This window comes from Eremomyces bilateralis, assembly GCF_010015585.1.
Source record: "Eremomyces bilateralis CBS 781.70 unplaced genomic scaffold P152scaffold_1, whole genome shotgun sequence".
NCBI classification, from domain to species: Eukaryota; Fungi; Ascomycota; class Dothideomycetes; order Eremomycetales; family Eremomycetaceae; genus Eremomyces; species Eremomyces bilateralis.
The window spans coordinates 172,962-195,035 of NW_022985067.1; the positions used below are offsets into that span (position 1 = coordinate 172,962).

At 51.8% G+C, this 22,074-nt stretch overlaps 8 protein-coding genes across 8 annotated transcripts; 5 read left to right on the forward strand and 3 right to left on the reverse strand.

The window, feature by feature from the left end:
• The first annotated feature begins 229 nt into the window (after positions 1-229).
• Positions 230-4,018, forward strand: P152DRAFT_510189 (uncharacterized protein). Its single transcript, XM_033682647.1, has 3 exons — positions 230-564; positions 614-3,501; positions 3,550-4,018. The coding sequence occupies exons 1-3, from the start codon at positions 324-326 to the stop codon at positions 3,865-3,867; spliced, it is 3,447 nt and encodes a 1,148-aa protein (XP_033538466.1). The 5' UTR covers positions 230-323; the 3' UTR covers positions 3,868-4,018.
• A 1,275-nt stretch (positions 4,019-5,293) lies between these two features.
• P152DRAFT_426170 (NGP1NT-domain-containing protein) lies at positions 5,294-7,574 on the forward strand (the record flags this gene model as incomplete). Its single annotated transcript, XM_033677258.1, has 6 exons — positions 5,294-5,382; positions 5,440-6,053; positions 6,102-6,233; positions 6,376-6,407; positions 6,537-6,763; positions 6,812-7,574. The coding sequence occupies 6 exons, from the start codon at positions 5,294-5,296 to the stop codon at positions 7,428-7,430; spliced, it is 1,713 nt and encodes a 570-aa protein (XP_033538467.1). The 3' UTR covers positions 7,431-7,574.
• Positions 7,451-9,400, reverse strand: P152DRAFT_453457 (succinate-semialdehyde dehydrogenase mitochondrial precursor). Its single transcript, XM_033678373.1, has 3 exons — positions 9,158-9,400; positions 9,000-9,087; positions 7,451-8,949 (listed from the first exon to the last, which is right to left on the reverse strand). The coding sequence occupies exons 1-3, from the start codon at positions 9,272-9,274 to the stop codon at positions 7,565-7,567; spliced, it is 1,590 nt and encodes a 529-aa protein (XP_033538468.1). The 5' UTR covers positions 9,275-9,400; the 3' UTR covers positions 7,451-7,564.
• A 144-nt stretch (positions 9,401-9,544) lies between these two features.
• P152DRAFT_453458 (DUF757-domain-containing protein) lies at positions 9,545-10,634 on the forward strand. The gene is made up of 5 exons (XM_033678374.1): positions 9,545-9,678; positions 9,734-9,758; positions 9,812-10,096; positions 10,150-10,186; positions 10,242-10,634. The coding sequence occupies exons 1-5, from the start codon at positions 9,619-9,621 to the stop codon at positions 10,300-10,302; spliced, it is 468 nt and encodes a 155-aa protein (XP_033538469.1). The 5' UTR covers positions 9,545-9,618; the 3' UTR covers positions 10,303-10,634.
• Positions 10,238-12,259, reverse strand: P152DRAFT_1898 (acyl-CoA dehydrogenase). The gene is made up of 3 exons (XM_033674251.1): positions 11,494-12,259; positions 10,833-11,440; positions 10,238-10,768 (listed from the first exon to the last, which is right to left on the reverse strand). The coding sequence occupies exons 1-3, from the start codon at positions 12,075-12,077 to the stop codon at positions 10,635-10,637; spliced, it is 1,326 nt and encodes a 441-aa protein (XP_033538470.1). The 5' UTR covers positions 12,078-12,259; the 3' UTR covers positions 10,238-10,634.
• Positions 12,260-14,579: 2,320 nt separating this feature from the next.
• On the reverse strand, positions 14,580-15,581 carry P152DRAFT_371762 (uncharacterized protein; the record flags this gene model as incomplete). The annotated part of the gene is made up of 2 exons (XM_033675528.1): positions 14,580-15,109; positions 15,218-15,581. Coding segments are annotated over 2 exons (894 nt in total), but the record flags the coding sequence as incomplete, so codon positions are not given.
• A 2,396-nt stretch (positions 15,582-17,977) lies between these two features.
• Positions 17,978-19,018, forward strand: P152DRAFT_2009 (uncharacterized protein). The gene is made up of 3 exons (XM_033674337.1): positions 17,978-18,609; positions 18,669-18,690; positions 18,741-19,018. The coding sequence occupies exons 1-3, from the start codon at positions 18,091-18,093 to the stop codon at positions 18,833-18,835; spliced, it is 636 nt and encodes a 211-aa protein (XP_033538472.1). The 5' UTR covers positions 17,978-18,090; the 3' UTR covers positions 18,836-19,018.
• A 672-nt stretch (positions 19,019-19,690) lies between these two features.
• P152DRAFT_453461 (uncharacterized protein) lies at positions 19,691-20,025 on the forward strand. Its single transcript, XM_033678375.1, has one exon. It carries the CDS (start codon positions 19,799-19,801, stop codon positions 19,985-19,987), a length of 189 nt encoding a protein of 62 aa, XP_033538473.1. The 5' UTR covers positions 19,691-19,798; the 3' UTR covers positions 19,988-20,025.
• The last annotated feature ends 2,049 nt before the right edge of the window (positions 20,026-22,074 follow it).

Consider the following 22,074-nt stretch of genomic DNA (forward strand, 5'->3'; position numbering starts at 1 on the left):
TAGGTACGGACTCCTCGGTGCTCTTAGTGACTTCGTATCCTCAATATTTCGCCCGTCGGCTACGCTTCCTGGAACGGATATGTTTCCGCGACACCCCTGCAGAACCCCTGCACCAGAGACCGCGACGGGTTCATATGATTGGACAGAATTTCTGCGACATCAGACCCCTGTCAACGAAATCTCAACTTTATCAAGATTTTCGACAACAGCACTCTTGATCAACCGTATATCGCAGTGCAGACTTGAACTGTTTAGCCGATTACTCGTATTCAAATCGGTCAAAAGTACGGCCTTGGTGGTTGTAACCGCAAAGTCCGGTTAAAATGTCGAAAAGACCTCATCACGACGATCATTTCGCCAGGAAGTCTAAGCAGAGAAGACACGGCGAGGACGGAAAGAGCGAGGAACGACGACCGAAGAAGATCAATCCGAATCATGAGACATTGGGTCCTCGAAATACTGATCAAGATCGCAATGAAGCTGTTCTTGAGGATGTCGTGTCCACCAGACAACTCCACACCCTGTTGGCATTCCAACAACATGACGTCCAGCCCATGAGACATGGTAAGACGAATTGCGTGTCTACATCGCGAGGGTTTTCTAACACGACTAGGAATCCGGACATTCAAAGGTTTCCTAGACTCCATCTTGTACGGTGACCCCGACGGAGCCAGTCCGAAAAGGGCCGTTCTGAAAGAGTACCTCGAGCAGTTGCGAAATGTCCAGCCTGAAACCGCAGACGAGGTGGACTTCGCAAAGGACCTCTGCAAAATGTGGAGCTTCGCTAGCTCGACGGATAATGAGGCCCTCTATGCTGCTGTGACCGCCGTCCTGGCATTGCTCATGAAGACCATCTCTACCGACGTCGATTTGACGCAATATGGCGATCTACTTGGCAAGTCGCTTTTGCACGCAACCTATGCAAAGCTATTCTCCCGTGGTCTATCGGCCCCGAAGCATAGAGAGTACATCATCTCTCCATGTCTTCGGCTCCTCTCCGAACTTGCGTCATTCAACGGTGGAGCTCTCGTTCGGCTTGTGTACCGGAATCGAGACTCCACCTTGGAGCCGAAGATTATGGCGCGGAATCTATCGATCCATCGTGATGAGGATGAGCAACCGGATGAAAATGGTTTCCAGAAACCGTCGGTCCGATCGAACGCAGTGCGCTACTTGCTGGCTATCCTTAAATTTGGCAACGAAGGGATCAAAACCGATCTTGTCAAGCAGGCAAGCATCTTCGGACGTCTGTTTGAGTTCGCCAAATTCGATCATCCCGGTTTGGCGCTGGAGACCCTCGATACGTTGAAGCAGCATGTTCTGCTGGATAAGCATCTCATGCGGAAAGACAAAGGCCGAATTTTCAATGGACGAAGCTTGACAAACTTATTACCTGTAGCTCGTCGCGAGGTACCAGCGGGCGACGGAGAGGATGTAGCACGCAAGGTAGTCAACGCTACCTATGCTTTCCTCACTTTCGTTTGCACGAATCCCGAGTCTGGAGTCTTACCTCGCCTTCGAAAGGCAGATCCCACAGGTGGCACGGAAGGAGAACAACAAAACGAATCCGGTCCTCAAACTCGGATCCTATCAGATGTTTGCAATGTTTTGAGGCCCCACAGTATTGCGGATGAGGCAGAGATTCTGATGCAAATCTTCGCTCGCGTGCCGCCTGTGCTTCCCATTTACTTCAAGAAGCCTGAGGCGATGCCATTCGACCCCAAACTAACCGCCACCTGGATCGGCTATGCCTCGTTCCTCTTCAAAGCTGTGCAGGCCCCATTCCCGGAACTTACTTCGAAGACATCCCAGGTGCCTTTAGAGGACCTTGTGGAGTTCGTCCTGCCGGGGCCACTTACTGAAAAGGCCTTGACACGATGTTTCAACCACAGCTCCGAGCTCATCAATCTCTTTGCAATCCGAATTCTTATCAAGAGCATGGAGAAACTACAGGCCGTCACAGCCCAGTTGCGCCAGCACCCACAGTTTGAAGACGCATTGGAGACCCTCCAGGCCGAATTCGCCAAACGATGCCCTGACATGAAGACAGCCGTAACCATGTTCCGACGTTTGAGCGACGACAAAATCATGGAGCGCGAAGCAGCCTCTCGCTTACTCACGATGTACTTCTCGGCGCTCCCACAAGTTGCTTTGCGCGAACAATTCGACATCTCGGTTGCTCTGACGCAAAAGCTCGAGCGCTTGGCGAAAGCCCCCGCTAACAATGGAGGGAAAGAAGAGTCAGCTGAGGATGAGCACGAACGACAATTGCATTTGCTGGACCTGGAGCACCTTGTATATGTTGCTGGCTGCTCGCCTGGATTCCAGTGGTGGAACCGTTCGGAGAAGCTGCAGTACTCGCCTTTCATTGCGCTCTTGAAGGTCCTCGTGGCGTCCACTGACCGTGCTTCCGGCCAAATTCTGGATGTATTGACGAATGTCGTATCCGACAATGGCATCCTACAGTTGGAGACCAAGCCGACGGGATTGAGCGCGCTGGTGACCAGCCTGCGTGCTGTCAAAGACGTGGATCAGAGCCTGGCGTTCCTGGATGAGTGCATCAATCGATTCGTCCGGAAGCAGATTAAATATGGCGATGATTTGGAACAGATGCTTGCTGCAGACGAGTCGAAGTCTGATGGCGTTGTCAAACCGGTTAGTCCGATAATCGCTGTTCTGGCTGAACAGTGGCCGTTCCTCCAGAAGAAGGATGAAGCGACCGTTACTTCAGTGTCAGCGTGGGTCAGCGGACTGCTGGTGACACTCGCCGGGTGTGGTGAAAATCTTGCGGTTTTGAATATCGTCAGGCAGAAGCTTTACGACACCTGCAGCTCGAAGAAGTCGGCCAAGTTGCTCCGCGTTGATCTCAAGGAAGCAAAGCTCCCGCTATCGGAGCAGCCCGTTGTGAAAGAAAAGGCTCCAGCGAAGACGGATGAAGTAACAGAGGTTTCTCCCACCGGTGAACTCACGGTGCCGGACTTCCTGGCCGCAGCGGGACTCAAGGAACACGGAACGGATGACTACCCCGGACTGACGCGCTGGATGCAGAAAGACGTGGAATCCGCGATCATGGATGGCGACGTCGCCGAGCTGATTCTCTGCCTCTGCGCCGAGCCGCCCGAGATCCGGAAGCAAGCCATGCTCAACGGCTGGAAGTTCGCTGAAAAAGTCAAAGCCTCGTCTTATGCCGCCGCGCAGCAGACCTACATGATGTTCGGCGAGCTGCTCTCGACGGCCGAAGATATCATTGAACAGGAGCGATTGCCGTTCACCGCGGCAGCGTTCGCGATCAAAGCGTTGCCGATCCTCGCGGAGCCGTCCGGGGCCCTGTATCCGAAGATCAACATCTTCCTGATGCGACGACCGAAGTGGACGATTGATCGGATCCCGACGCATTTTGCGGGGAAGATCCTGCTGAATTCGTCGCAGGAAGGGGATAAGTTCCGGATGGAGACGCTATGGCTTTTGGACTACTTTATTGAGGCGCTACGATCTCCAAAGGTGAGAAGCACAATGGTCTATCATAGGTACATTGCTAACGTTTCGAAGGACATGGAAATCTTTCGTACGCGCCAGCTCTTTGAGCGGATTCTGATATTGTATTCCTCGCCCTATTCGACACTACAGATTCGACAACGGGTTCTCGCATTGCTATACCGCGCGACGTTCGTCGATGGCAGCACGGCCCTCATTACCCGACATGGGGTGATCGCCTGGATCAAGATGCAGATGAAGTCTTGGAGCAAACACCAGAACGATTTGAAGGTTATTTTAGGGAGGCTTTTGGAGATGTGTGATAAGGAGAAGGTGAAGGAGTGGAGCAATGGGACGGCGGAAGGGATTGTCGATGATACCCTGAAAGCCTGAGCTTGTAGATCTAAAACCAATGGAGGAACGCGAAGGGGCCATGCCGTTCTGCTCCATGTATGCAGCCTATGTGGTCTATTTCTATGAACCAGTTCCATGCTCGTCATGAGCCGAATGTATCGCATGGTTTCTCATATGCCGAGAATCTAGCGCTGTGTAAATGCGACTAGTTGGAAATTCCTCTGAACATTGGCCACCAAGATACCCCTAGCATATTCATGGCAAAATAAATGACCTGGACGGTCTCCCCATTGTTCAAAGGGGAGATAGCGTAGAGAGTGGTGGGTTGGGGACACCGGTAGGTCCGCATCACACCATCAGACACATACCTACACAAGGATTGGTTGTGTGGCCGAATTCTGGTCTACTTACCAAGCCCGCGCTATCGAGTTGGTCACTGGTGTATAAATTCGTCAGCTCCTACGGTCCCAGAAACGGCATCCCAGACGACAGCGGTCGGGTGGACTTTCAGACCTCTATGGAGTCGTCAGACATATCTATGTTGATGTTAGTGAACAAAAGGGAGTGTATACGGTCCGCTGATTACCAAACCTTCCTCGCCTTGTCTAGTGAGGCTTAAATTTAACTAATTAATGTTCTAATAGGTTTCGCACAGCCTCATTCCTGCAAGAGTTTGAATCACCCGTGGTTTGACCGCACTGGTAACCATGTACAGGACGAGACTTCTCGCAAGGAAATTGGAGGCGTCCTTATCACAAAACCGGCATAACATCGCTGCTATCATGTAGATCACTTACATTTGCCCACGTGAAGACACCTCCTCTTAACAGGGTCGATATGGTTTCTCGAATCGCCAGTGGCAAATGATATGACTGAGGAATAACGTCCACTGAGGGACGTGCTTGCCTAATATCTAGCGGATTGCGTCAACATCCAAGTTCCACTCGGGACGGGTGTTTGCATCAAACGTGTCAAAATATGGGTGAAACTTCAACCCGTCTAGTTCGCCGGCGAATGTTTTCATGTCTCTTTCCATGGCTCTTTTGCGGGACATAGATTCAGGGACTTTGGAGAGAGCCTGCTGGATTTTTCGTTCCTCGAGAACCTCACGGAGCATCCGAATCCGCTTAAACAGCTAAGCGAACCATGACTGATCACTTGTTACCCAGAGACGCATAAACTGCTTAAAGCCGCTCCTTTGATGATTGATAATATCTCGCCGGATCTAGAAATGGACTTGAAGTTCATCAATACGCGTAATCACGTGATAGAATCATTATATATGCCTAATTAGCCTGGGGCTACTATTTCGAGCCCTGCCACACTTTTCGCATCTCGCCCCACATTAAATCGAACAGCCACCAGCATGAAAACTCAACTTTGAGGGGAAAGTAGCTTTCTACATCTCCCGACCGTTTTGCAATAATTCGATTAGACAGAATCAGAAAACTCCCTACGCCTCAAGATGGGTCAATACAAGAAGGAAGCGGCCCGAAAGGATCGGGAAGGGAAAATCAAAGGCGATCCCAAAATTAAGGGCGAGAACTTCTACAGGTACGAGAGCACACTGAGCCAACGGATGGATAAACGGTTACTAACTCTAGCCGGTAGAAATGCAAAGAAGCTCAAGACCCTTAATATGTTCAATGAGGGGAAGGCAGAGAGAAACGCTTCCGGCAGGATCACGAAAGCCGCAACCTTTCAATCAAGAGACATTCCAAATGCGAGAGTCGAGCCACACCGCAAATGGTTCACGAACTCAAGAGTTATCTCCCAAACCGCCTTGAATGCATTTCGCGATGCCGTCACCGCTCAGACTTCCGATCCCTATTCCTACCTCCTCAAACGCAACAAGATCCCCATGACTTTGATCCGCGACAACCTGCATGAGAACGGCGTGAAGAAACATAAGGCCAAGATGGCGCTCGAGACGATGCCGTTCAGCGAGACCTTCGGCCCGAAAGCGCGGCGAAAGAAGGTGCAGCTGGATGTGAGTTCCATGGAGGATTTCGCCAAGCGGGCGGAACAGATGCAGGATGATTATGATGGGAAGCAGGAGGAGGCCAAGGCACTCTTCCCGGACAACGATGCTGATGGCAACGTTGTTATGGACTTGGATGACACGTTGAACACTGCCAAAGAAGCAATCTTCTCCAAGGGCCAGAGTAAGAGGATATGGAACGAGCTCTACAAAGTCATCGACTCCTCAGACGTGATCATACATGGTACGAAATCCAAGAAACTTTGAGGCTACAATTTCTAACTTATGCCAGTCCTCGATGCCAGAGATCCGTTAGGTACACGGTGTCGGAGTGTGGAGAAGTACATCCGAGAGGAGGCTGCACACAAGCATTTATTGTTCGCCTTGAACAAATGCGATCTGGTGCCCTCCAGGGTCGCCGTAAGTCCTATTTCCTTCTCCCCTTTCCGATCTAGATTCCCATTGTTAAGTCAAGACTCCTTCCTTATCTCCCGTGGAAGGGGTCTGTTACAACTTTGGGAGATAAATTCGACCTCGCGCTCCCATGGTCGTTTTGATTATGGGAGCAAGCCGCCGGCCGTTCTGGCCTGGCTTTGAGGTCTTTCGTGAATCTCTCGAGTTGGGCGCAGCCTACATTTCCGATGGCTGCACTCTTAGTGATGAATCATACATTCAACAATTTCATGCTTGAACTTGCGTTTATACGACGGTGTACTGATCGTTTCAGGCCCGATGGGTGAAGATCCTTTCCAAGGAGTATCCAACAATGGCGTTCCGCTCCTCGATCACCAATCCGTTCGGCAAAGGTGCCCTGATCAATGTCCTACGACAGTTTTCGTCGCTGCATAAGGATCGAAGACAAATATCCGTAGGATTCATCGGATATCCCAACACTGGAAAGTCTTCGATGATCAATGCCCTACGAAGCAAGAAAGTCTGCACCGTTGCACCCATGTAAGTTATTCTACATTAATTCCATGCTTATTCGCTGACCATAAACAGCCCTGGCGAGACAAAGGAATGGCAATACATCACCTTGATGAAGAGGATATACCTGATCGATTGCCCTGGTGTTGTCCCACCGAGCAACAACAACACCGACGAAGACATCCTCCTACGAGGGGTTGTCCGCGTCGAGCGAGTCGAGCACCCCGAGCAATACATCGACGCCGTGCTCAAGCGGTGTCGCCAGCGCCATGTCGAACTGACCTACGAAATCAGCGGATATAATAATTCCACCGAGTTCCTGGAGATGATCGCCAGAAAGCGTGGACGGCTGCTGAAAGGCGGGGAGGCCGATCTATCGGGCGTGGCGAAGCTGGTCCTCAATGACTTCCTCCGCGGAAAACTGCCGTGGTGCACGCTGCCTCCGGGTTGGGTGGAGGGCCCGAAAGGCCCGATATCAAAGGTCGGTGGTGACGATGCGGAATCGGAAGTTGTTGAGTCCGCTGGTCTGGAGAGCGATCCTTTGTCGGATGAGGATGAGGATGAGGCGGGGAGCGATGACGCTGAGGATGAGGATGAGGTTGAGCAGGAAGGAGAGGGAGACAACGATGACGACGCTGCCGCTGCCGCTGAAGCATCGGAAGGTCAAAGCGATTTTGAAGGCTTTGAATCATGAGCACGATGCATTCTAATGAACCTTATTGCATCCTTCATGAAATTCCTCCCTGGGCCTATGATACACGTATGATGCACGACCTATAGAGGTCACTCTATGATCAAAACCCGTCTATCCCATCTAAATTAAGACATTTAGTTCTGCAAGTCACCCCCCATTCCTCCCAGGGTTATGCTCTTCATCACGAGGTATTCGTCAATGCCATAAATACTTCCTTCTCTCCCGAACCCGCTCTGCTTAATCCCACCAAACGGCGAAGCGGCATCGCTGATCAACCCCGTGTTCACCCCGATCATGCCCACCTCCAACGCCTCGGCCACCCTCCATATCCTCTGAACGTCCTTCGAAAAGAAATATCCCGCCAACCCCACCTCGGTGTTATTTGCCAGCGTGACGACCTCCGCCTCGGTCTTGAACGGAAACAATCCTGCCACGGGGCCGAATGTCTCTTCGTGCGCAAGAAGCATGTCGGGCTTCATATCGCGCAAGACTGTGGGCTGGAAGAAATTGGAGCCGAGATCGGGGAGCTTCTGGCCACCGATCATGACTGTCGCGCCTTGGGATAGGGCATCCTGGACATGGCTTTCTGCCTTGCTGACGGCGCGATCGTGGATGAGGGGCCCATGGGTAACGCCTTCACCGTAGCCACCGCCAATCTTGAATCCCTTCACCTTCTCGGCGAACTTCGTCGCGAACTCCTCATAGATCCCCTCTTGGATATACAACCGATTCGCGCACACGCATGTCTGGCCGCTCGAGCGGAACTTCGAGGTGATAGCCCCCGTAACCGCCGCATCCACATCCGCATCGTCGAACACGATAAACGGCGCGTTCCCCCCGAGCTCGAAGCTGCATTTCTTTATCGTCCCACTCGCCTGCTTCATCAACAGCCGCCCCACATTCGTGCTCCCCGTAAAGCTAATCTTCCGCACCAGCGGATCCGTCGCCAACGTCTCCCCCACCGCCGGCGTGTTTGCCAGCGACGTCACTACGTTCATCACGCCCGGTGGCAACCCCGCACGTGCCGCCAGCTCCGCCAACGCCAGCGCCGTCAGCGGCGTCTCGCCCGGCGCCTTCGACACCGTCGTGCACCCGGCGGCGATAGCGGGTGCGAGCTTCCGCGTGATCATCGCGGCGGGGAAGTTCCACGGGGTTATGAGGCCGCAGACGCCGACGGGCTCCTTCGTGACGAGGACGCGATTGCCCGGGATGCTGGCGGGGAGGACGGCGCCGTCGATCCGTGTGGCTTGCTCGGCGAACCATTCGATGAAGGTGGCGGCGTAGTTCACCTCGCCCCTGGCGTCGGCGAGGGGCTTGCCGTTTTCCCAGGTGATGATCTTCGCGAGGTCGTCGGTGTGCGCGACTGTTAGGTCATACCATTTGCGGAGGAAGCGGCTGCGTTCCTTGGCGGTGGTGCGGCGGAATGAGGCGAGGGCGTCGTTGGCGGAGCGGATTGCGCGCTGGGTTTCGGCGACGTCGAGCTCCGCGACATGGGTGATGAGTTTTCCGGTCGATGGGTCTATGGTCGAGTTAGAGTGCGAACTGATTGACTGATATTAGGTGACAGACCCTTTACTTCGAACGTCTTCCCTGAATCAGCATTTACCCATTCGCCGTGGATGAATGCCTTCGATTTCAGGAGGGATTGGTCGTTTAGCTGGTTTCAACAGATGAGTACTTTGAATTCCCCTCTCTGCAGAGCTCTTTTGACTTGAATCTGCACATACTGGAGGTATTGAATGACCTGTCGCGTAACATCTGCTTGATATCGGAACTGTCACTCGAAGCTGTAGCGTTGACACCAATGACCGCGTCGACGATCTTGCCAACATCGTAGAAGCCATTGCGGGCGACTGTGTCCTTTAATTTCAGTGAGGGAAGCTATATGGCAGAGGACGAACAATTTTCGATCCTCAATCCACCCTATACTTCGTCTAGCTCGTTGGAGATTCTGACTCTCCGAATTCGCGATACTCCCCAAAACAAAATCCCCGCAATGGCCGAAGATGGTATCGCGCATATGACGTCGGCGCCTGATAATCGCCTTGATGCCTCACTCCGTCACAATTTTCAACTTCTGCCTGAGGCATTAGTATTGTGATTTTGCAATGCTCTCCGAGTATGATATCCAGATCGCAGAACTATCAAATATTTTATTCACCGTGTACTTTGTCTTCATCCTTTAAACATGTCGGAAGTAGCTCCCCCAGCTAAGTTTAATGCCGAAGAGGCGGATAACTTTGAAGATGTATGGCCGATGATCTGGCTGAACAAATGAAGTCGTTACTAATGATCAAACACAGATCGAGAAGCAATTCGCCGTCAAAGGTCTTTGGCATCCGAACCATTTTCATAGACGTGAAAAATTGACTTAATTCCAGCCGTCCAGCAGATGCTCACCTATTGGGCGATCCTTCAAAAGATGCGTGGTTCCCGTTTACGGTTGACCAAGTACGACGACGAGATCTACGAGCACTTCAAGAAGGAATTCCCGGACTTCGACCCGAAAGCCACCATCAATGAAGACGAGATGAAGAGCAAGGCCGGCAAGGAGAGATGGCGGAATTTCGTCAATCAGTACGCGGAGAAGATCGAGGATTTCAATTATGGGACGATGCTCCGTGCCAATCCCAAGGACGAGTACGGCGAAAAGGAGACTATCTTCGGTTTGTTTTGCGATGATTTGGCATGGATATTCAATGATTGCTAACGGGATTAGCCGTACGGATGCAGTTTTATGCGATCGAGATCGTGAGGTACGCAAAAATTCTATCATGACGTGTTTTCATCCTTGGACTAACCGATCTACAGGAATAGGGAAGGCTTGAACGATTGGATTTACGAGAAAGAGCATCCAGAGGAAGCAAAATAAGCCAGTCGTCCACTGGCATGTAATGGTTTTGTTTCCCAGACCATCGACCAAGGGGGGAGAAATCAACAGCTGTCGACCATCATGCATCTTCAAAGAGCAAGAGATTGAAGCAGGTAGCTGAGACAGGATGGTACAAAATCTGTACATATCTCAGTGTGTTGTATTAACAGAGCTCGACATTAGTTCGGTCTACGGATCCACCAGGTTAGAAGGAGATCTGTTTCGCTGAATTGTCATGCTAAATCCTGGGACGTGGAACATTGCTCTAATACTCGATGTCCATGAAATGTTACATATCGAGTCAAATTGCAATCAGATAACCCTAAATCCGTCTATAACTTGCTAGGCTTATCAAGCGCCGCACTCTGAGCCCTAAAGTGTTTCACCAACTCCCTGATTGACAAATCCAGGAGCACATCCTCGCTACCACCCGGTATCCGAGCACCTGGGATCTCACGGTACAGCTCTGGTTGCGAATTAGTATCCTGTTTTCATATACCAAGCCAGAACAAGGGGATGGATAGACTTACTCTCAACGACCTCTCCCTGTCCACTCCGGGTATATCCATTCCCCCCAAACAACAACACCGCCGTCCTCACGCATTCATCCAGCACCATCCCCGCCTTCGCCTTCGCCAACGCCGTCAACCCTCCCAACTCCCGATCTGCATCCTCCTTCTTCAACTTCGTCATCATATACACGAACTGCTCCACCCACGCCGACAAGCTCTCCAACTCCGCCCCGGCCTTCGCCAACCGATGCCGCACCACCGGCTGCTCGATCAGCGCCTTCCCAAACGCCTCACGCTTCATCACGTACTCGAACGCCGACGACAGCGCCACGCGCGCCGACCGCGTTACCCCGATCGCGATATTCAGCCGCTCGTGGTTGAAGTTCGTCATGATCATCTTCATGCCTTGGCCTTCTTCGCCGATGAGGTTCTCCACGGGCACTTTGACGTCGTCGAGCTCGATGAAGGTCGTGCCGGAGGTGGCGGCGCCGCTGTTTTTGAGGCGACGCATGGACACGCCTTCGTGGCCAAGGAGAGGGACGACGAGGAGGGAGAGGCCGGTGCGGCCAGGACCGCCGGTTCGGACGGCCATGGAGGCGTATTGTGACCAGACGCCGTTGGTAATCCTATGAGCGGGATATCAGTGACTGTATTCAAGGCTGTCTGCCAAGATACTCACCATTTCTTCGAGCCATTCACGATATAGTACTTGCCACACGGTGACTTCTTGGCAGTAGTTTGTATATTAGCGACATCACTACCCGCACCCGGCTCCGTGATCGCAATGCAAATCCGCTTCCCTCCCCGCATCAGGTCCGGCAGGAACCGATCCTGCAACTCCTTGCTCCCGTATTTGAGGATCGGAGGCACGCCGTACGCCATACCCGCGATCACCGAGTTCGGCGGCCCCGCCAGCCCCGCTCTCCGGATCTCGTTTACATACACGTAAAAGTGCAGGTAATCAAAGTCCTCCAACCGCAATCCGCCGGGCAGCTCGTAGATGCCGAGTCGGTTCAACGCCTCGACGGGGAGCGGGGCCGGGAGGTTGGGAATGAGCATGTTAGCCTCGGTGAACTTCTGGAACACTTCCGGAGGGACTTCGCCTTCGTCTTCCCATTGAAGCGCATTCTCATGCAGGTTCTTGCCGATGAATTCGCGGCAGACCTTTTGCCATTTGCGGTGGGATTCGTTGAAATATGGTGACGGGAGGCCGGCGAGCCACGGGGGTTCTGAAAAGGGGATGACCTTTGCTGGAGAGGCCATTGTAAGTGGTTGAAATAGAAGCCCCGAAGAGGGTAGTGATTTTGTATACGGGCGACTTCAAGGGTGGAAGTGGATGACAAGAAAAAGACCTGTAGCCAAGAACGATACTAAGAACCTGCTGTGATCGACGTGTATAGCTATGCTTTCTTGAAGAATACTCAAGTCTTGAGGACAATGAAATATAGAAAAGGCCGCCGTACAGCACTCGGCTTGTCCCCTCAAGCTCGGCTAGAGGTAAGTACAGGTATGGGGTACTCCTCCGACCCCGAGGTGCCAATACTACCTGTCTGCATCATCCAATCAGCGTATGGAAGAATAGCTGTAGATCACCTGATCCTTGTGAGTATCGCGCTCTAAATGCTGACTTAAAGCTGATCTCCGACATGTGGAACACGAAGTAGGACTGTTGGCTGTGGAGATATACCGAAATCTACCGCGACGGACAACACTGGCGACTCTGGGGTCGGGAGGTTGCTGGTGGGCCCGAGGCCGGATGCCGCCCGATGCCCACATAGCCGTGGGCACAGACCGTGATTGGCTGAGGCCCCGTATTTAGTCGCGTAGAAATCGGGCTTCCGATCCGAGACAATCAGATATCTAGTCACCTCACCAGGAGCATAAAAGGTTGAAGCGAATATTTGAGAAGATTTCACCTTGGAGGTCAAACTGTATTGGCAGCTAAGGTCGAATGAAGTGAAGGCCTGTGGACTAAGTAGTGATCTAGTCTGGATATTCAGCAAAGCGCACATCTGATTGGGTTAATAGAATACATGATTTGCCGCTAAGAAGGTCGCATGCCATTGATTGGATAATCTCAATCCCACCTCCTCCTCACGCGGCTAATACCACCACGTCTCCTGGACTTTATATAGACGAAGATCAAAGTGAGGACGACTAAGATAATCGAAGATATATTGATAAGTATGTATAATGCTGCATGATTGCAGCGGCAATATGATAATACATGCATCAGCGGTATCAACAGGTATCCTCCACCTCATATGAACTCCGCTTGCCATGAAATAAATCCATCGTGCTGGGTATAAAACAACTGTACAAGAACAGAATTCCTCACCCTCTACCAACTCAACTGCTCCTGAACTCCATATGCACCTCAATTACTACCCTCACCCATCCATCGTTACCAACACGACCTCCAACCTTCAGATAACCCGCGAGAAGAGCCTTCCACCCATCCCCCACACCCTGCCCCCTCTTTCACATAATCTCACACTTCAAAACCCTCCTCCTCCTCTTCCTCTTAGGGCCCACCCCAGCCCGGCCCCCCATCAATCCCCCGGCCTCCCCCTCCCTCAACACCGCCTGCCTCCAATCTGACGCCCCATCCGACTCCTGTCGCCCCTCACCATCCTCCCGTTCAATCCCCGCTGCGTCGAGCATCTCGTCGCGGTCGCTCGGGTGCCCGTGGCGGGTGAAGGCGCGGGGGATGGTCATGGGTGGGGGGAAGGGGGAGCCGGAGGACGATGGGGGGGACGGGAAACGGGTTTCTTCTCGCGGTAATTGTCACCTGTGGCCTCTTTCGCGGGGCCGGGTTTGGTGGTGGTAGGTTGGGGGGGTGTCGTCGTAGGCGATGCGGATTTCGTCGCTGTGGCGGGAGGGGTCGAGGTCAGGTGGGTGGTCGTGGGATCGTGGGTGCGACTTGGGGCTGGTGTCGTGGTAGCCTGTGACGGCGTGGTGGATGGGGGTGGACTCGGGGCTGATGCTGCCTTGCTTCGTGTGGCGTAGGGAGCGCTGGCGGCCGGATGACGGGGGTGTGTTCGGGAGTGGTTTATCGATTGGGCTCGGCCCGACCGGAGTCTTTGGGCTCGGTCCAGCAGGTGTGCGAGCGCTGGGAGTGCGTTTGTGGGAGTGTGCGGGTGTGCGTGTCGTAGTGGAGCTTGTTCGGGTTGTCGCCGGAGATGTTCGTTGTGGGGTTGTAGAAGGAGGGGACACACGTCTTGAGGCTGTTCGTGATGGAGGACTTCCAGAAGAGCGACGGCGGAGTCTGGTTGTGGTGGATTGGGGTGATCGTTTCGAATCAGAGGGTTGTCGGGCGTGCCGGGGTTGTGTGGATGCCTGTGAGGTAGGGTAAATCGGCATGGGAATTGATGGTACTCCCACTGGCCGGGCGGTGGGCGGAATGTATGTGTAGGCATAGGACGCTGACACAACAGGGTCGTGCAGTGGACCAGAAGGTCGCGGATGACGCATAGACGGGAGTTGAACGGCAGCTGTTCGTGCTGGGCTTTCTGCAGTAGTGTCTCGCCTTGGAGAAGGTTTGGTGGTCACTGGAGCAGCCCGTGGTGATTCCCGAGACCGCGCTGGTGATGGCTGACTCGTTTGCGGCACCACGGGCTGTTGCACTGCTCGTTCCGGTGTCGATTCTAGTGGCGTATGCTCTGATCTTGCAGTGCGCTCATTCTTTTTCCCTTTCCCTTGCGGCGTTCGCTGTTCTTCGCCCTCTGCATCTGGTTGGGGTGTCGGCTGCTCGCCAGGCGCAACTCGTCTCATCACGCCGCCGAGTAAGCCGACCAACCCTGCAACAACCTCAAACTCGGTGTCCGTCAACCCTTCGTCGGCGCGATATACCTCCCTAACCGCTCCTCGTGCGAGTCGCTTGGCCCCATCATAATCATGGGCGACATCCCACAAGAACGCGGAATGCTCCAACGCGACCGAAAGTCGAAGGGGATGGGAGCCGGGAAGGAGAGTTGTGGATAGACTCGTCGCATGTGCGAATAGCGATGTTGTGGTCGGTATGTAGTTCAGAGCTGGAAGGATGAACGAGCTAGGATGTGGAGGAAGCGGTGAAAATCCCGGTGGTAGCCCTGGTGGCAATTGAGTTCGAGCTACTGAGCTTGGCCCCGCACCCGAAGTTGGAGTCGGAACCAGACCCGTGTTCTCGGGGCGTAGGGGAGTAATATTGGAGTATGGATTGGTGATATACGAGGCTTCCGACGTGATGCTCGGGATTGGGTCTCGCAACTTCGTGCGCCCTTGACCATTGTTGGGAGAGTTGTCCTGAGTCGGGCCTCCAGATTTCCGTTTCTGGCCCGTGCTCGGCGTTCTTCCCTCCAAGGCCCCAGATCCAGTCCCTTGTGCTGTTGGCTTGCTTCCGGAGCCGGGCGAAGATCCTCCACCAATTGATGTCACTGGTGGATTGTTATGGAAGAGGCAAAAGATATGGTAGAAGCTTGCGCGTAGCTTTGCTGCTAGGACGCGTAATTCCGCACTATGATCTGCACGCTCGACGTACGGGAGTACGCCGACCTCGAGGGTTGCAAGACCTTCGCGGCTTAACCACAAAATGTGATGGTAAAGGTTCAAGCTCTTGGTGTCTCGAGATGTGTCCAAGCGACGCAACTTCCGGGCGCGGAACAATCGCCGAGAAAGGAGAACGGAGAGACCGAGGATTTGGTAGAGGGACGAGGAGAGGAGCGCATGGGACTGAGATAGCGCCGCGAGTTGGCCGAGATACCTTTGGTCAACATCAGAGGATGCCATGCCGCAATCGGCTGGATGATGGTCAGCCTTGTCTAAAGTCTCGGCAGATAAAACACAAGATGGATGAGGTTGCATGTGTGGCGCCATGATGTGAGAGTGAGCACGAGTATCGCTTGAGAATTCGAAGAATGGTGTCTGAGTTTACTGGAACATGGTATTGTTGTGGAGAAGAAACGAGTGAGTGAAAGAAGAGCGAAATGCATAGTAAGTGAAATAGATTCACGGTTTGAAGAAATGAAGCTACGATTGTCATGATGCAACTGAATTCACTCACCATCTGATTTTGGTTCTCGTTACTCTCGCAATTCGTCTTCCACGGGGAGGACTGATTTGCAACCAACTGTTTGCCGGTGTCTTGTGGTCAAGCTGCCGTGCCGAGATGTTTGCTTTTATCTTCCTCAATGCTATAAGTTCTTGATCCAAGCACTTCGCGGTTTGATGTTTGAGTTCCTCTTTTCAAACCTCCCGTTAGGGGTTGATGTGCTCACGTCCGTTTCTTGCAGTCTCTCAGAACCTCGTCGCGTTATACCGGTGGCGTCCGATCCAAGCCTCCGGTCAAGAGTGGTCTGGTCCAAAGGAGTGGAATGATATCAGGACAACTTCTCGTTTCAGAGATGGGTAACTGACAGCTCAATGGCTTAGAAAGGGTATAGAAAGTGCATTCGGTTATCCGAGAGTCGACAAAGGATGAAAGTTTCCAGCTCTCGATGGTGGCAATGTAGCTTTGGACTTCACAGTGATTTCGGATGCCCAGCAGACGATTCTCAAGTACTCGCGAGTCACCTCCGGCTCTCGTAGATCGATCCGGTACCAGTTTCCTTGGATGATGAGCCGGACTCCCCAGCCTCCTAAGCGCAGGGACTACCTTCGACAGTTTCAGAGACCCAGCGGTACCCGTAGTCAATGAGGAGCGGTCAGCACAGAATCTGGACGAGGTGATCCGACCCGTCGATGCCCCAATGATCTCGTTGAGATGCTATTTCGCGGTTCCCATTCGCCCACCCCCGTTGCCTTCGGTCCAATCAGGGGTCACGCCGCGTCTGGCTCGGAGATTTCAATGCGCCTGCAATTGCGGATGTTTTCCAGAACGGGGCCTCGTGGAGGCTGTCGATGTCTCTATTTAGTTCCTTCGTGTCCGCTTTGCGGAATTCCTTGGGTTGTGTTGTGCCCCCTCTTGATTGACGCCGGCTTCGTTGGTGCCGGTGATGATGGTGTCGGATGTCAGGCACGGCCCGATGCCACGGTCCTTGTAACGGGACGATGGGCGATGTTCCTGTCCACTTGGATAGATGCGAGAAACGGGGATTGAATCATTGCGCTTTGCAAGGAATTCAAGATCGTTCACCTCTATCAATTGGAACCCCACAAGATCAATCGCAACGGCGATTTCAGACGGGTATGGAAGAGCCTTTATGCTGACTCTTTGATGAGGCGGTGTGGATATGGCCAGAGCTTTCCGCGCCTCTCACTTCGTCTTTGAATCGTTTCAACGTCACGGTAATTTGCAGGAACCGATCTTTCTTCCTTTTGCATGCTTCGTTTGGCTTGCTGGCCGCTCAATTTGGCGACTTGTCGTCCATTTGTAGCCTGTGGGGTTGAAATTTGAGGATTCTTTCGTGCCAACGTTCGCTGCAAGCTGCAGGGAGCTCTCGTTCGATGACACTGCGGCTGCTGTGCAAATGCTGTGGCTCACAAGCCACCAGTTGGTCTCGCTTCTGCTGTAGAATCAAAATCTCATGAACCAAGTTACAAAGATGAGCAATATCCTTTGCAAGCTTATTGCAGCACCGCGACGAGTTGACCAAGGTCAATTGTTTTAAGACAGAGAGTTTAGACTTCGCACTCTCGAGCAGCAAGACAACAACGAAGAAATGACACACATTCCTCTTCAAAGCCGGGCAGGCCAGACCAGCCGATGAACTGGCAATTATTCTTAGGGAAAAGCTATAGTTACAGGGTTATGATAGAACCTCTGCATGATTGACACGTAGCCCAGCGTCCTGCAGTCTGATGCAGGACCCAAACCAAGTTGGGGAGTTCACGTTGGATTGCCAATACCACAACCCTTTCTGCTTTAAATTGCCCCAGATGACGCTGATGTGTCGCCAGAATCTACCCGCGGTAGGAGGGCTTTCCGGCTCCGCCCTGCGATGGATTGAGCGTTGGTAGCCTCTTGATCCATCGAGGGATGTTAAGACTTTTGGGCATCCTCGGACTTTGCTCCGCTGGCAAGTGTTTCAGCTCAATTGAGACGAGAAGGCACGGATCCAGTGGCTTTAGCATTGACTTGAACGTTTCGGGGCTGAGAGTCTGGGGAAGCCAGGCCCCCGCCTGTATCGCCTCGTAATTTGGAGACTCAACGCCTTGCACACTTTGAGGCTCGAGTATGCCGCCAAAGAAGCGCTAGCCGGGCTTAGTTTGGTGGTGAACAACTCCCAGCGTGCCACGCAACCCTCCAACTTCATCAACCTTATGTCGACTTTGAGTACTTGCTGTTAACGTCGCGCTGATGATGACGGTCGTGCCATTGGACCGACTGCCAGGTCATCACTCGAGGCATGTTCCTTGTATCAAAATCAACGATGACATGGGACTTCGGTGTGGCCCGTCATCGCCCCACCCCGAACAACCAAAACTCCGTGTCCTGTCGCATGTCAATACGCATGCCCGTTTTGCCGTGACGCTTGTGGATTCCTGCAGCATCAATCCGTTTGCTTGGGCTCTTCATACATGGGTGAAGATTACTGAATGGACGGCAAACAAACGAATTCTGACCCGCGGTACAGCTGCTGGTACCTCATATCATCATCCAGGCACATCTTGCTCTTCAAGTCTTCGTCTTTCGTTTAATTTCGAAGCCAAAGCGACCATAAACAGTCTTCATCACCAACTTGCCGGGCCGTTTCGGAGATCATCTCCCAAGCAATTTGGATTGGATCCGTCATTTGCTAAACTGGAACAGCCATGGTCTGAAGAATGCAGGCGATGCATCCTTTCCTTACCGCCCAAAAAGGAGAAAGACGGTGAGGCACGTGATCTTATTGAGATTGCTTTTTCGGTGCAAACTGACGGTTGATATTTCTGAAGAGGAGGATTTTCGATGTTACAGGTAATCTGAGCAAACAGGTTTCCCGTCAATAATGTTGACGTTTGTTTAAGCTGGTGTCATTCCTTGGTTCCGTTCGCCCTGGAGGACCACCATCTGGCACAACTTTCCAACATCCAAGTCTCTTGCTTCAACGTCTTCTTTGTAGAAAAGCAGCCATGGAACTGTCAGAAAATGGTTGATCCATTACGTCGTCTTCGGACCTAAATGTCTTGTCATTTCAGCAGCAGAAGTCTAAAATATCCTACTCCCTGCGTCGGTTTCAGTTTGCTAGTATGTTCTTTTCGCAACGTGTTGTCTCTCGCGAGAATTACATGAAAGGTATCTTCAAACCCAACTACTACCAGGGCTGCCCGGGCAGAAATGCTAACTCGACCGACACACGCGATGGTAGAATAAAAGAAAAGGACGATTCCTTGGATGCCGCTCTATGCGAAGTTCAAAGGCCTAAGGTTCGGTGTACCACAGGAACGACATCCTGTACAGAATCTATGAGGAAAGCTTGCACTGCGCATCATCCTCTGCTCGAATCAGACCTTCCTTTATGCCCTCCAATTCCCGCGGGTCCCAGCCGTGCTTCTACGTCTCCTCCATAAATAGTTATAGTATCTCCTCCTTTCGATATGTCTTTCTCGTGTTTCACACTTGCATATTCTATATCCAAGTCAATATAATTACTAGTATAAGTCCATGCTTCAGATGACATTTATGATCATAAACCCGTCCGACAGAGTAATTCCGTCACTCATCTCATTCATGTCCACGAATCCTCCAATGAGCCAACGATTTGCGAATCCCCAGTCGGATATCGAAGCCTAACTCCGTTTCATATTAAGCCTTCTACAGAATTTCCCTTCCACATGAAGAAATCCCTTTGTTAGAGAACTGAAAGGGATTGTTTGGATTCTCTGTGAATACAATCCCGCAAAGATCAGCGGAGCATACCCTGTGCGATGGCGCACAAAGAAATGTGTGCAGTGACGTCTCAAGAACGAAGTTCCACACGAGATCGAGCGGTTGAAACACAAGTTCATCAACATCATTTCCCATGCGATCACATCCTGTGTATTGGAGAAATGACGACAATATCAGTCGCCACCATGGCAGACTGATGCAAACCCCGCCACCGCCGCCAAACGCACTTAGATATTCCCAAACATTCGGAAATGCCAATAGCGTCTATGGCGAGTGCCGCTACATGAGCATCGACCATCGGCTAGCGCTTAAGTCACCTCTGCTCTCCGCCGAGCCCCCTCCTACCCCTTACCTTTATCGCCACACCGCTAGTCGCAGGAAATAGCAAAAATAGCACATCAGCCAGCGAGCCGACAACCGTTGGGAACCAAATCCAAAAATACCCGATAGGTGCTTTGTCATTTGCGGTTACAATGGCTACTTCATTACAGGAGCGGATCGACGTTCATCGTACTGGATGATCAGCGCAATGCGCTGGCTATTTAGGCTGAAGATTTACCTTGCCGCCGCGTGTGGGACGTGGAAAACTCGACAATGGGTATGTGAGACTCGTAAATATGGGTTTGGTGGTTTCTTTTAGGCGGTGTGCAACGTATTTGGTCGAGGCCAGATAGTACGCGGTCTGACAACCCAGTACAACCTTACCTCAGCGCATCGACAGAACCTACCACGACAGCAAATTCCATGAGGTCATTTTCCAGTGGACCTGGGGTAAGTTTGCTGCCCATAACTGCGAGGTCTGCCCTTGGTCAATCTCTGATGAAATGTGGCTAGCAATTTCGCCAGCCATGTTGAACACAATTTCCCGTCTCCTGATCATCAGGCGGGATCCACATGAACAAGTCCTGCAGAAATCTTGTCGTGTTATTTGTTTCTGTGAAGATTTCTTGCACCAGTCTCCCCGTATCCTTCTCATTTCGTTCTTCCGGGGAATCATTTGCCACTCTATGACCAAAAGTCAATGTTCTTATCTTGTCCTTCTGTGGCTTAGGGAGTTATTAGAAGGATCCTAGTTGCGCTTTGCCCTCGATCAAGCAAATACTATAAGCGTGTTATCTATCAACAGCCTATTATGCCAAGCTCAACGTTATCATGTCAACCCCTATCGCCCCGACGCCTCAGAATGGGCTTGGGAGCTTAGATGCCTTTATCAGCGAAGTCAGAGCAGTTAATGGAAGCACTTATAAAACCCCAGAAAATGGAAGGCCAGGTAGGGTAACTAGATGGACGCCAACCTGTAGAAATGGTGTCAAGTTGAGCAAAGCTATATTGTCCCCCGCATGCTCACAACTATTTAAGCATCTATCCATCTCTCAATTCATCCTCTTTTCTTTTTTTTTCTTACACTAAAATCATCTACCTCTATCTCCACCTCACCGCTTGTGTTGTTACTTGCGCGAGAACAAAATAGGTAAGTTTCGGAGGATGGAACGCCGGCTCAGTGCAGTCCACTCCTTGTATACCTGGGAGAAACACATCCAAGGTGACAACGAACATTGTTGCCGGCTCCCTCGGTCTTTTGGAATAAAGTCCGCCAATATACCAGCACTTAATAACAAAAGAACAAAAGGCATATTAATTCAAGCAGCACTAGCACCCCGGCCAAGTACTTTCTCAGTGGCGGTCTGGCAATTTTCCTTTGTCCGTTCCTTCCCTACAACCATCGCGAGCCTTCGCATCCTCTTCTTGCCCAGCACGGGCAAACGGGGTCATGTCGTTCCAAATGGGTGGACAGAGTTCACCAAATGCCAAAAACCTCTCTCCCACTTCAAATGCTTTATTCCTTGCTTATAACTCACTCAGCATTGGTATCTCCAAGATAGAGTTTGACACTCCGAAATACCGACGAGCAGCACTGTCGTCAAGGAGCTTCAAGGCCAGCCCTGCATCTATCTTCACATGCATGCCTCTGACCAATCGTTCATTCGGATGCAATGTCCACATTTATAATGCCAATAATCCCAATACTATGCCTAGCGGCTTGGTTCTCACTACCGGGGCTATCATAAATACGAATGTCCATAACTATATAGTTCCCCCTTTTAAAGGGACGAACTTTCTCAATTCAATTCATCTTCTTAAAACTATCTACAAGTCAAGCAAATGCCTTTTACCTTGCCTTTATTACAACATTGTTACACAAAGGAGGGTAGTTCAGGATCTACTTCTTAACGAATCTAGCACAGATTTTGAAGGCTTCAGCACATAACGTTTGGGATCTGGGTGTGTCTATTGACGTTGCGACGCTATCTCATGGTCGTTCTCTAGGCTTTTGTTTGTCTCCGTGCCTTCTGCTGGATGGGAAACTGGGACAGCACATCCAAATAATTCGTAGAACCAGTCTGCCCAGTCTCAAGTGCGACTCGTAGCGCTCGCCATTGGCACCCCGAAGACAGGGCCAAGAGGCCCATA

Excerpts from the sequence above, each read along its gene's own strand:
- P152DRAFT_1898 (XM_033674251.1), bottom strand. The coding sequence starts at position 12,077 with ATGGCCTCTCCAGCAAAGGTCATCCCCTTTTCAGAACCCCCGTGGCTC. Across the intron at positions 11,441-11,493 it reads GTGAATGGCTCGAAGAAATG|GATTACCAACGGCGTCTGGT; the intron begins GTGAGTATCTTG and ends TCCCGCTCATAG. Across the intron at positions 10,769-10,832 it reads ACAGGGAGAGGTCGTTGAGA|AGCTGTACCGTGAGATCCCA; the intron begins GTAAGTCTATCC and ends ATTCGCAACCAG.
- P152DRAFT_510189 (XM_033682647.1), top strand. The coding sequence starts at position 324 with ATGTCGAAAAGACCTCATCACGACGATCATTTCGCCAGGAAGTCTAAG. Across the intron at positions 565-613 it reads CGTCCAGCCCATGAGACATG|GAATCCGGACATTCAAAGGT; the intron begins GTAAGACGAATT and ends TAACACGACTAG. Across the intron at positions 3,502-3,549 it reads AGGCGCTACGATCTCCAAAG|GACATGGAAATCTTTCGTAC; the intron begins GTGAGAAGCACA and ends AACGTTTCGAAG.
- P152DRAFT_453461 (XM_033678375.1), top strand. The coding sequence starts at position 19,799 with ATGCAAACCCCGCCACCGCCGCCAAACGCACTTAGATATTCCCAAACA.
- P152DRAFT_453457 (XM_033678373.1), bottom strand. The coding sequence starts at position 9,274 with ATGGCTTCTACGATGTTGGCAAGATCGTCGACGCGGTCATTGGTGTCA. Across the intron at positions 9,088-9,157 it reads CAGGTCATTCAATACCTCCA|CTAAACGACCAATCCCTCCT; the intron begins GTATGTGCAGAT and ends TGTTGAAACCAG. Across the intron at positions 8,950-8,999 it reads GAAGACGTTCGAAGTAAAGG|ACCCATCGACCGGAAAACTC; the intron begins GTCTGTCACCTA and ends ACTCGACCATAG.
- P152DRAFT_2009 (XM_033674337.1), top strand. The coding sequence starts at position 18,091 with ATGATGACGGTCGTGCCATTGGACCGACTGCCAGGTCATCACTCGAGG. Across the intron at positions 18,610-18,668 it reads AAAAGGAGAAAGACGGTGAG|AGGAGGATTTTCGATGTTAC; the intron begins GCACGTGATCTT and ends ATATTTCTGAAG. Across the intron at positions 18,691-18,740 it reads GAGGATTTTCGATGTTACAG|CTGGTGTCATTCCTTGGTTC; the intron begins GTAATCTGAGCA and ends CGTTTGTTTAAG.
- P152DRAFT_453458 (XM_033678374.1), top strand. The coding sequence starts at position 9,619 with ATGTCGGAAGTAGCTCCCCCAGCTAAGTTTAATGCCGAAGAGGCGGAT. Across the intron at positions 9,759-9,811 it reads GAAGCAATTCGCCGTCAAAG|CCGTCCAGCAGATGCTCACC; the intron begins GTCTTTGGCATC and ends ACTTAATTCCAG. Across the intron at positions 10,187-10,241 it reads TATGCGATCGAGATCGTGAG|GAATAGGGAAGGCTTGAACG; the intron begins GTACGCAAAAAT and ends ACCGATCTACAG.